Source organism: Nothobranchius furzeri, chromosome 12, assembly GCF_043380555.1.
Source record: "Nothobranchius furzeri strain GRZ-AD chromosome 12, NfurGRZ-RIMD1, whole genome shotgun sequence".
NCBI classification, from domain to species: Eukaryota; Metazoa; Chordata; class Actinopteri; order Cyprinodontiformes; family Nothobranchiidae; genus Nothobranchius; species Nothobranchius furzeri.
Genome location: NC_091752.1, coordinates 34,969,968 through 34,982,667, shown reverse-complemented (window position 1 = coordinate 34,982,667; position 12,700 = coordinate 34,969,968). Strand labels below are relative to the sequence as shown.

General features: G+C 43.6%; 1 protein-coding gene across 2 annotated transcripts in view; it reads right to left on the bottom strand.

Annotated features, from left to right (window-relative positions):
- Positions 1–12,700, bottom strand: part of dlg5a (discs, large homolog 5a (Drosophila)) — a 59,250-nt gene that overhangs the window by 18,973 nt on the left and 27,577 nt on the right. For both annotated transcript variants that reach the window (XM_015944930.3, XM_015944931.3), the window contains exons 4-16: positions 12,224–12,367; positions 9,406–9,589; positions 8,431–8,690; positions 7,946–8,258; positions 7,436–7,666; positions 6,955–7,139; positions 6,682–6,807; positions 5,391–5,523; positions 5,175–5,302; positions 4,917–5,092; positions 4,706–4,809; positions 2,297–2,389; positions 1,145–2,197 (exon numbers count right to left, since the gene is read on the bottom strand). In XM_015944930.3, coding sequence (XP_015800416.3) covers positions 1,145–2,197; positions 2,297–2,389; positions 4,706–4,809; positions 4,917–5,092; positions 5,175–5,302; positions 5,391–5,523; positions 6,682–6,807; positions 6,955–7,139; positions 7,436–7,666; positions 7,946–8,258; positions 8,431–8,690; positions 9,406–9,589; positions 12,224–12,367 — 3,130 coding nt within the window. The remainder of the gene's footprint in view (positions 1–1,144; positions 2,198–2,296; positions 2,390–4,705; positions 4,810–4,916; positions 5,093–5,174; positions 5,303–5,390; positions 5,524–6,681; positions 6,808–6,954; positions 7,140–7,435; positions 7,667–7,945; positions 8,259–8,430; positions 8,691–9,405; positions 9,590–12,223; positions 12,368–12,700) is intronic.

Sequence of the window (12,700 nt, the reverse complement as noted above, 5' to 3'; positions counted from 1 at the left end):
CTAGCTATGATATTTCCTGCATTAAGCTTTTAAAGTCAGAGAAACCTGTAACCTTAAGTCAGTGCTTCATTTGTAAATCAAACCTTCCTGGAACGCAAATACTGACGTCAAACCAAAGTTCACTAAAGGCAAGACAGATGCCGGAACAAGCACGGGGGGACAAGTCATTAAAATTGTACCCACATTTTCTAAGTTAACACACATCTCTTTCAACAACGGTAGTTTTTGCATCTTTACTGTTCCCCTGCTTCAGCCCTCTCCCCCTGCACAGCGGCCGCAAACTCACTGATGCGCCTGCAGCCTCTCAGAGTTCCTGCTGCTCTAAACATTAAAATAATTATTTCATTTTCTGTTCCTCACTTCTGATGACCTTCAATGGTGTCTGTTTGTTGCAACCACGAGGTACAAAAACTAACTGGTTTTTATTTGACCATTTTTCTATCCTGTTTATTATCTTCCTGCATCTCCTCTCAATTCTAAAGAAAAACTGCTACCTGGCTTCATATTTTCACCTCATGAGTTACCTTTGAACTGCAGTTCAAAAAGATCTACCGACCGCAAATATAGAGGAGTGCGCACCGTGCGTTGACCGCACCGGTGCGGAGAAATCTCCGGAGGACGAAACAGTTGATGCGTTCTGCATAGCAGCAGCAAAACGCATCAGGCACAAGTAAAAGACAGAAAGCATGAAAGGATATGAGCCGACATAAACAATCACGTGTTAAATGTTTTTGAGGTGGCGACACTTTGATAATGTTGCTGTGGCCGTGCTCAGGACGCATCTGTCTGGAGCGCATCGACGATCAGAGCTCTGCTCCTCTCAGCTCTAAATAATCCCCAGAGTCCACATAGATCATTTAATATAAGTAGAACCAGGATCGTTTTTGGGCTCCCCCCTGGGTGTGTTGAGGGCTTCCAGGAGCTCCCTAGCTCACCCGTAATTCAAATCCTGCGTATAGCACAAGTTTGTTGCGTGAGTTGCCGGATCCTAGCAGACAGTTGCCGGAACGGTCCTTTCAAAATAAGATAGTTTCCGGATCTTGTTCCGGCTCAAATTAAGCCCTGCCTAAAATACTTTACACTCATCAAGAGGAAGCGGAATTAGATGCACTATAGATTTGAGATTCGTGATAAATTGACTCACTTGGAAGGAGGGAAGCGTGATGGTCTGTGGGGTCATCCTACGTCGAAGAGCAGGAGCAGATTTGGGACGAGGTCTCTTCACCTCTGACTCCTCCCCTCTGGTGCGGCCGATGTCCTCGTCGCATGACTTTCTAGAGGTCAGGACCTTTCCTTCCAGGAAATAGTGGTTTCCATTCCGGTCTCTTTCTCGTTCGCTTCTGTCTCTGGTCTCTCCTGCTGCCTTGGAGACGGCAGCCTCTCCTTTGCCATCTGAAGTGATGGTGCAGTCAGAGGTGGAGCTGCTTTGATGTTTGTGTTTGAACTTAAAGGAGTCACTGCGGGTGGGAGGAGTTGGAGGTGTTGGGGTGGGGGTTGAGGAGGAGGAGGAGAGGGACTCTGTCTTTGAAGGCTGCGGCGAGTGACAAGCTGCTGCAGCAGCTACTGCTGCTATCTGATTGGCTGCCATGTACTCCATTTTGGAGGAGGGAGTTTCGGGGCATTTGAAAGTGTCCGGGTCAAAGATGGACTTTCTCTGCTTGGGTGATTTAAAGATGGAGAGTGGGGTACCTGCTGGGACTGGACTGGAACCGTCTGGTGCGACCGACATACCTCCTACCATCATCTTGGGCCAGGTGCCCCCACTGTGCTTCTTCTCCAGGGTCGTTTCCATACTGATGCAGTCTGAGCGGGAGACGGGCTCAAAGGGTAAGGAGGAAGGCCCTTTTGCATAAGAGCAGCACTCTTGGAAAGCACTGGGCCCGTAACGGCCAGTTCCTAAATCTGTTACTGGCCAGAGGCTAGTGGCATGGAGGGAACCTGTGGAGAACGGCTTGCTCACGTTGCCGCACATCTCATCAAATTCACCTCTGACCTTCCTCCTTTCCCCAGAGACGCTACTTGAACTAGCACTTGCGACGTCAGGGCAGAAGATGTCAGTCTGCGTCGAGCTGTTGTGTTTGAGGTTGCGGCCATTCCTGGAGTGGATCTCCGACAGGTGAACTCGCCCATTGGACTTCTCAGATGACTCACGCAGACCCTCAAAAATGTTCTGACCTGATGTGCTGTGAGGGAAAAACTATGGGGAAAAGAAATCAACATCTCCAAGGTGCATTAGGTAACTGTAGAGAAGGTCGAGAAAGAAAAAACACTTTGTGAACACGCAGAACTGTCTCACCTTCATGAGAGAAAGGCTGAGAGAGTCCCTGCAGCTCCTCAACAAAGCTTCACACTCGGTCACAGACTTATTATCAAGAGCAATTCCATTGATCTGCACAGACAGGTTGGAAATAAGGACAGGTCATTCAACAGCATGTTTGCATGAGCTCAACCACAAATATACTCAGGCCTCAGAGTAAGACAGAGAAAGAGCATCACATCCACCCTCACACTCAAATCCAGCTACTTTCATCCCATCCCATCCCATCTGAATATGGGAATAAACTTTTTTTCTATCAGATATATTAAAGAGCAAGGTGGGAAATTTTACAGCAGGAGATTATAGGAAATAACTTACTACTTTAACCTGAAATGGGCCAAAACCATTTGCATGTAAGCAACAGAAAATGTTTATTTACAGGCTAGACTCGGATGCAAAAATGAGTAAACCTTCATAATTAACATGTATGGGGAAATGTGACCGTGCATTGGATTAACTCAACAAATCGATCGCTACGTTCACACTGCAGGCCTTGATGCTCAATTCCGATTTTTTGGTGTAAATCCGATCACTTTGTGTGACTGTTCACACTGACTGAAATGCGAAATCAAACTCTCTCCAGTGTGAACGCTTCATGGCCCTAAAGCGACCCGCATGCGCAGAAGAAAAGAAGTCACACTTAGCCAAAACCAGGACCGGCAGAGTCGCGCAACACCCTGCTCGAGTTGTGATGTGAACGTTTTCACTGACAGTTTATCCACAGGATCAGGATCACACCTGTTAATTCTTCTGTTTTGGACTCGAAACTGTTTTCAAAACTGTAACCCATTTTAGTCCATGTTCCCGCCGTCTTCCTGAATTATTATTCACTGAAAATGTTCCGGTATTAATTCAATCACGGAGACCCGCCTCCCTCCATTCACGAAGACCGGTGAGATGCTTCGCTCCAGCAGCACCTCCTGCTCCCGTTCTCATTCTCTCCTGTATTTTTAATTCCTAAACTTAAAACAGGATGTCCTGACAGACTCTTGATCCCTTATGTCAGCGCTTCTCCTCAGGAGCATCCACACACAACACTCACCTCCGCTGACTCAGCGGCGTAGGACAGTGGTTCCCAGCCTTTTTCCCAAGGGACCCCGTTTTTTACCAGTAAAATTTTTGACGACCCCCTCCCATTCTCTCTTCCAGTAAAAAACATTATTAAGAAATGATAAAATTGTTCAAGCACATTTTAATATGCTTTGATTCAATAGATAACAGTAATAGTATAGGCTCCAGTACAGAACAAAGTCATTAACAAAACCAAACAGAGCATAATGTGCTTGACAGTTTGTATTACTTTTCTGAACACATTGTTTCTTGTAAACACTGATAAATCAATCATTCCTTTCAATAAACGTTTGACACATAAAAAATACACTGAGCAAAATGTACTTAAATGGGTATATTACTGTTTATACTAGATTATTTACTGTAAAGGCTGTGATTGATCAACCATTCCTATCTGTAATGAACTTTTGACACTTGAAAATAAAACAGTGAGCTGAGCAAAATGTTCTTAAAAGTGTGTTACTTTTTCTGTACTAATTATTTCCTGTCTTAATATCAGTAAACTTTTCACGCATGAAAAAAAAAATGTGAGCAAAATGTAGGCTATAAACAAGTAATAAATGAAGTTTTAACCCCTTAAAGTGGAGAGGTCCTGGCGACCCAGTGAGAGGCTTTGGCGCCCCCTTGTGGGGGTCGGGACCCCCCAGGTTAGGAACCACTGGCGTAGGAGACGGATTTAACACGACATGACCGTTCAGACTGCAGTCACTTTCAGAAACATCAAATATGTGTTTACATGACATATTCAAGTGACACAGATCGCATTTGAAATAATTCAGATCTGTGCGGTTCAGACCGTCATAAAAAAATCAGATATGGGTCGCATGTGGGGAAAAATGGCGGATTTGATGCGCTTTGCCTGCAGTGTGAACATAGCCTAGGTTTTGCAGGACACTGAAGCGCTTTGCTCAATTGACTTAGAAGGAATGCTTGGTTTTCCAAATTAAGTTTAAACCAAAAATGGTTTGAAGCCACTGATCGCTTAATGCTGCGTACAGGGTCATGTTTCCACCCCTTTTAGAGCCTTCTGACACTTCTCTCCCTGTTTTTTTTACATGAGGGTAAACTACAACCACACTTCCACAGTCGGCTCGACCTAAACTCTAGAGCAGCAGATTTGGGGGGGATTTAAAAAAGGTGGAGTCTTTCCTCCTTCTGCTTCACTTGCTTGACTAAATCTCGCCTTATCTGGTTGAGAGTGTGGATACTGGAATGGATCAATGTCTGGATTAAAAAGCGGAGCGAGTCTGAGCTAACTGCAGACGTGGAGAACAGAAGTGCTAAAACAGAATTTTATAGTGGTAGAAAACAACTCACAGCAATCAGTCTGTCTCCAACTGTGAGAGAGCCCTCCCTGGCTGCAGGACTCCCCTGGACAATGGCAGTGACAAACAGCCCACTTTCCAGACCAATACCACAATCTGGTTACAAAGAGAGGTAAAAAGGATCACAAAATGTTAAATATAAAATAACATAAGACCAAAAGCTGTAGAAAACAAATGGAATGAATAATTGAACCCTGAGAGACCTTTATGGCCCGTCAGGTTGATGTGAACAGGAGTGGCCATCCTCCCACCCAGAGATTTCCTCCTTCGTACCACCATGTTGATCAATCCTCCTCCATTGAGGACAGCCTTCACCACCTGCTTCCTGTCCTTGTTGGTCAAGTCCACATCATTAATCTTCAATAACCAATCATTCACTCTGACATACAAAAAAAGAACAAACAATGAGTTCAGGTGGGAAAAAAACTCTTCATCTAGAAAAAAGGACAGGAAGTTCATACCTTAACCTTCCATCTGCAATACTTCCTTTATCCACCCTTGTAACAAATATCCCACAATCTCCAGGTAAATATGGATCATTTACCCCCTCAGCAATGTCAAACCCAAGCGCTTTCAAATCCATGTCATCCTATGAAGACAAAGGCGTCAAAGTTAATTCATTCAGAGAAAAAATAAACGTAGGGAGAATACATCACCTCCTCGAGTCCCGTTCTTACCCGGTCCTTCTCAAACTCCACCACCTCCGTCTCCCACTCCAGGGAGTCGGTGTCGATGGCAGAGTCATGAGAACTGTGAGCCATTAACTGACAGAACCGGGCCTCCTTCTCCAGCTGGCTCTCAATCTTTTCCCTTAAAAAGGAGGACAGAGTTAAAGGTTGCTCACGCACATTCAGACTACAAAAGCAAACTGATAAGATTTTTCAGAAATGTATTGCATTCGGCTGAATTTTTTAAAAGCTCTGTTTTTCTGAATAAACAGCATAAACTGTCCCAGTCCTTGAGTATCGCTCAACCATTCTCCTAAGACAGAATTATAGAGGAAAGGAATGTGCACACTACTTTGGATAGAAGAGCCGATGGGGCTGTACTCTTGAACAGGTACAAATCTCTCTGGCGTCTGAGCAAAGTGGACAAACTAATAATAATCATCTCATCCACATAGTTTAGAGACAACAGTATTTCCCAGCGTCTCATCCCAAAGCAAAGTAAAGTTGTAAAATCTCAAAAAACAGGATGTGTTTGAGTTCCTCTTTGCCTACAGGCTCAGAACACCCTCTCATTAAAACACAGAAGAGGGACATTTTTTATAATTATCTCATTATTTCAGAAAAACAGCTCATTTTCCAACTGAATGCAATAGGCTACGTAAAATAATAGATGCTTGAAAGTGTGTTAAATAAGGCTTCAAGTTTAAAATATCCCACTGTCCTTCATGGACTAGGAGATGCAATATTTATTTATATCAGAAGAACACTAAAAGTAGAGTGCTCTTCACAGTCTTTGTCAGTAAGATGTATGGTGTCCTACTGAGGCCTGCCTACAGGGCTGTAGTGACATTCAAGCCCCAAAGGTATGGCATCCCTTAAAGACGAAAGAGGAACTTGCAAAGTCACTGCAGAATGTAATCTACAGAAAACACAAACAAGCTACATAAACACCACTGGTTGTAGTCGTGATGATAAAATAAAGCTTCTAAAATCAGCCTAATGGTCGTCGTACACACTTTGGCCAGCAGATGGAGGTTTCACACACGGTATAAAACTGAGAATCAGAGCCAGTGGGAGATAAAATGTTTATGTGTGCTCAAAACACTAATGCTTTCCGGGATTAAACTTTAATCTGGGTAAATGGAAGTGTTGCCAAAAAACAACCGAGCTCCATAACGGCTCAGAGCCCAATGCAGCACAGGAGAAAGGCATGAAGGAGATGGAGGGAAACTGGGAGCTTTCTCAAACATATGCTCTGCACCCTAACAGCACAACAAAGGCCCTGAAAGTGGAGACTGACTTTAGCTCTTTCAGCTCTCGCAGTGTGTCGTTCTTCTGTTTCCTCATGTCGTCCAAGTTACGCAGCGCGTCAGCCAGGTCGCTGACTGCCCGGTCCCTTTCTCGCCGTAAGTTGTCGCACAGAGTCCTGGGGAGGGACACAAAGCAGATGGTGCGAAAATGATCAAAAAAAAGCGTTGTGTGTGTGTGTGTGTGTGTGTGTGTGTGTGTGTGTGTGTGTGTGTGTGTGTGTGTGCACACCACAGTGTGTAGGATTCAGATAGCACATACTGACCTTATGCTCTCCCTCTCTGCTACTATTTTGTCCCTCTCTTGGAAGGCCCAGTCCCTTCGACATTTGGCCACCTCAGCTTCCTGTGTGGCCTCCTTCAGTTCCTGGGACATGGCCTCGTACTGCTTCCTTAGCACCTCGATCTCCTTATTGGCTCGCTCCATGTCCAGGGTAGCGGAGTCTTGTTTCTAACAGCATCATAGAAACAAGTTTTGTATCTAGGTGGTTTTGTTTTCTATTTAAATGTCTTGATTGAGCACCTGTTTAACCACTGAAGAAGTTACTATCAGATGAAACAGATCAGTGATCCAGAAACACTCCACTTATGTGATTTATCTCTACCTGGCAATCTGTGCTTGGCTAACTTAGTAAAGACTTTGATTTATAAGTAACGACAGAGATAACAGAAGAGGTCAAAAAAATGAACCATAAAGAAATCAACAGATACTTTCAGTGATTTTTCAGGGGAGCGTTGCATATTTACTTGTCTGGCCTGATAGTATTCTCGGAGGAGCTGATCCCTTTGAACGATGGCCTCCGTCCTCTCCTTTCGGGCCACGTCTCTCTCCTCCCGGACCATCTCGATGTCTTTGCAGGCCTGGCTCAGCTCCTTCTGGGCTTCTGCTTTGTCCTTCACTTCGTGGCAGTACTTCTCCAGTAGCTCGTTCCTCTCACAGATGGCCCTGTCGCGGTCCACCAGGGACGAGTTCAGCTCCTGCACAAGAACAACGTTAGCCGGGAAGAAACAAGGACGTCTCAACACAAAGTCATTTATAGAACAGACAAAAAAAATATTGTACAGAAAACTGCAAATTTAAGAAAATGAGCAAGAGAGAAAGTCATGAGATGAAAACTGGTTTTGCATTGCTTCAGACATTTGTCATTAATATTCTGCTGATTATTACTGACAAGTATTATCCAAAACACTGTGTTTTAATAACAGATCAGTAACCTCCCTCACAGCTGAGATGTGCAGTCGAGACCGTTCTGATACCTGTCTGAGTGCCTCCAGCTCCTCACTGGCTACAACCCTCTCTGATGACGTGTTCTTCAGTCGGGCTTCTGCTGCCTCCAGTTCAGTCTGCAACTTGTCCAGCTCCTTGATCACCTGGTCCCTCTCGCTCATGATGAGACGATACTCGCTGAACACGGAGTCCCTCTCCTCCTTGAACTTCTCGCAATCCTTCGCTGTCTTCAGCTGCAGGTTCTTGTAGCGCCTCACCTCCGCCTGCAGTCGCTCCATTTCTCTCTGTAGCTCCTTGTTCTGAGCCGAGGACTTGTTCAGCTCCTGCTGCACCGAGTCAAACCTAAATGAGCAGCGAGTGAAAACGAGAGCATAAAATGGTCATATCAGACTACACTGAGGGCTGCTGTTTGACCACTACAAGTTTGGTTCTGTTGCATCAAACCTCCGTTTAACAAACCACACCCTTCCCACTTCTCCATCATATTGTCTGCCAGGTGAGTGTGTGGCCTTACCTCCTCACAGAGGTAGAGTACTGCTGCTGGTAATGCATGGCTGAGTCTCTCTGTTTCAGTACAGCATCCATCTGCTTCTGCAGCCTCCGGTTCTCCTCCTCTGCCTGCTCCAGGCGGCTCAGGTCTGTGTTATGACTGGCCACCTTCTCACTGTAGCGCTTGCTCAGGGCATCGTAGTCCTTCTTCACACCCTCCAGCTTGTCCATCGTTGTTTCATATAGCTTATTTAACACCTCTGATGAGCCTTTTTCTCTCATTACCTGATGCAGACAACAAAAAAGTGAATACATTTCCCATAACCAAGCTTTCAGAGTGTCCAAATTGTTTGTATTTGTTGTCCCTTATGTTAGCAGCAGATGGCGTTACTGTACATTATAGGGTTGCATTTTTGAAGTGAATGAAATTTTGTTTCATCATTTTAAACATATTTCTACATCTGAAATTGAAATGGCCAGCTTATGAAAAAAAGCTGTTTATCTACAGTCTTTGACCTTCAGACTACATTAATAATTCTGTAACTCTCCTGCAGCTCTTGCTGATAGTCTTCCCTATTCCTCTGAGAGCTGCCGTGACCCGAGGGCTGTATTGACCTCAGCTCTGCAACATATAGCGTATATACACTGATCTTGCAGCTACATGCTTTGGGTCAGTGTGCCCTTTGCCAAAGCCAAGCCCTTTTCTTTTGTGCTTGCCCTTTTCAGAAATGCTCTGGGTGCATCTCTCCCTCTCTGCTTTGCTGCCCTGTGCTTATAACTACTGCAGTGTCCCCGTGGGCGCCGTGTGAGACACAACTTCAGTGTAATACAGCACCAGTCACAACACCGGTGTGCTATTTAGGACTACGATTTCAAAGCAACAAACAGGACAAAAAGGGTTGAAAAATACGTATAAAATCTTAGCTCATAAAAACAATATTCACCCTAGTAATAAAATGTAATCTAAATAGCACCAGCAAACACTCATATTCACTTGCACCTGCTGTTGCTGAAGTCGAAGGTCTGACAACTCTTTTTGGTCTTGACTGTGCAGTCGCTTGAGCTCCTCACAATTCTGCTTCAGGTGGTTGTGCTCTCGGACGAGTTGGGCGCTGTCCCTCCTGAGTGTTTCCATCTCTTCCTTCAGCTGGCCCTGGTCGCCCAAGGCGCGGCTGTGCAGCATGCTAGGAGGACAAACGCACATCAAAGTAAACACAGAGCGTTTTGTAGACATTTAAACTAGGGATTAAAAATAAAAATTGTTACACTAATCACATGATTTCATGTTATGTTACTGAATTGTAACGGAATGACAGTTTTTTTTCCTCCTCTGTACAGGACTAGTCTGCATGAGATATGGTCTGAAGGTCTCATGCATTCCTTCTAACCTGCTTATTTTCAGCTCAACAGAAGAATGAACTCTTTTCTTTTAATTAATCAAAGAACTCCATCTTAATAAAGCTAGTCCATCAAAGTGTTAGTCAATAAATAAGATGTGACCGATCTGTGAAATCAAAATATTAATTTCTTTTTTTATAATCCTATAGAATATAAAGGTACTATGACTTTAAATGTTCCAACAGGACTGATTTCACGTAGCGTTAAAAGACATGACACGTTACTTTCACTGATCCAATCAGAATCTTACAGATCTGACGGAGGCGTGGTTTTGATGGTGTTTGGTGATTTTTCATTCGACAATAAACCAAAACACCCGAAGTATAAAACTTTGCCACGTCAGCTCTAACGCCAGTTCAAGGCGTTCCAGAGAAAGTGACGGAGTGACCAATCCTGATCTATACTCTTCAACCAAAAGAACCAACGAAAAGCTGAAAAATTTGTTGCTGTTCCAACTGCTGCAACAGTTCCTTTCAGAATAAAAGCTGAACCATCAAGACCCAGGCTTGGGTCTCACCAGACGCCAACAAACTGTCGTGCACCCGGAAGTAACTCACAGACTGGACTGATCGGAACCGCTGCTTTTCCTACCGGCTCGGTTCCAGAGAAGGTCAAGCTGGACCTCGATATTCCTGATCTAGACGGGGACTTCCACGAAGGGTAGGTAGACCGGCAAATGGTGTCTCATGTGTTTATGAATCTCCTAACCAAAGCTTAACGCGAAGACATCACCTTCAGTTCCCGTCAGAACTAATCGCTTCTTCAGATTTGCCGGTTCTGATTAACATCACACGTCATCCATTCACCGTCTCATCCGCATTAGTTACACCATACATTTAGTTTTAAAGTCAGTCTAGTTCAATTTGTTAGTAATAAAATTCTTAACTTTTAAACTTGACTCTCTCTCTCCTGTTGTCTCTGAGTGAATAAGAAGCGGTTATCGAATCCCTGCAATAAAAAGTTCCAATCTTCTGGTTTAAATAACCTCACAGATCCGTAAGGTGGATTTCATATTTCCTATGGAAAACCACGCCTTATGGCTTATTAAATAACCTGTAATCTAATTCATTACAGAATCAATATTTAAAAGCAGCATTTTGATTTCTTTATTGACCATTTTTATGCAAACATTTATGGCATTTCATTTGTAGCCTGGTCTGTTAGACTCGTCCTCTGTTTAATTCTACACAGAGAACTAGTCTGGTTACAGGCAGAGCAGCACATGAGAGGCGGGACTAGCCAGCTCAAAAATAACCAATCAGGAAAAAGACGGAAATGCCTACTGGCGCTGTAGTTTTTTAGCTGTAGTCAAAAATGGTGACCGGCGACAGCGCAAACATCTTCCTTTACGAGAAAGGCTTTTAGCGCTTCTACTTGTTGTTGTTGTAAAGACGTGTCCAAGTCATTTAGAACAGAGGAAAGAGCCGCAGCGAACTCTGCTTCAGTCACCATGTTCGACAAACTCAGCGGTACAGTGTGTGACGTATGCTACTCAGCGCTGATTGGCTCAGTTAAAATTCTCAGGGGATTGGGTTAATTGAATAGGAGACTTCCTTGAGCCTTTATCTGTGCAGAATTAAACACTGGAGGAGTCTGGCAGGCCAGGCTAGTATATTGTATCATCTCGTATTGTGTGATTTTATACACAATATATATATATATATACATACACACACACACACACACACACACACACACACACACACACACACACACACACACACACATCGTATTGCCAGATTCTTGCCAAAACACACCTCTAATTTAAACCATGAAAACATACTTTTGGAACTTCATGACTTAATTTATGGAGAAGAATGTTTATTGTCATGTTTTTGTTATTTAAATCTGGCATAATTACAATTGATCATAAAAATACTATTTCTATACAAATAAAATTACGGAGTACATTTCAGCTATATGGTTATGTGCTAATTCATCATACAATATTCTTATTTTACTTATTTTGGAAATTAATCTCTGCCTCCATGCTCCAGAAATCTTACCTCAACTCACAGGCTATTAGGAGAATGATTCGCTCACATAAAAGCCTTCATTTCCATGCTTTTAAAAGCGTGCAGGTTTTTCCGTAGAGCCAGTGCCCTTGCAAAGTGAAATCTGGCTCTAGCTTTAAGGGTTGCTCCTTCAATTAGGCTAATGGACGCTCCACGCCAGTATTTGTTACAAATGCCATAAAACAATGCAATAAAACTTCATTATTTGTATGCTGAAAAGCAGTGGGTGGCATGTGACACAATCTGCATTTTTCAGTAATGAGTGGAATCACGCAATCACTCTTGCTTTCATGTGTAATTCAGATGGTCTGCACTCACTAATAATACAGGCAAACAGTGAGAGCGAAGAGTTCATCACAAGGGAGACGAGAACAGGTGCAAGATAGTAAAAGGAGAAGCACTTACTGGTAGAAGTCAGCCTCCTTCACAGCCTCCTCACAGCGCTTTAGTGTTTTGGTGTGTTGGTTCTGGAGACACTGCAGATCTGCCATGGCCCTCATGCACTGAGTTTTCAGACGCTCATAGTCATGGCTGGCTTTGGGATTTGGCCTGAAGATGAAAAAGCAGCAAGGACTCAAACTTCTACCCAGCCTTGGCTGATAACTCAAATCAAGGTGAAATATTTATGCATGAAAGAATTTTAAATATCTGAACAAAATGTCTGACTAAATATGGATGATATCAACCACTAGGCACAAACGTAAGCATCGACTTTCTGATTTTTTCTTACTTGCAGCAAAATGCCACGCTGACACCGTGACCATAGTGATTTTAACAGCGAATACATTCCAGATCAAGCTACGCAGCTCTTAAAACAACCGATTCAAGGGCACAGTGCTTTGATTTAAATAGACGACAACAAAATTTAAGTGAAACAGGCCA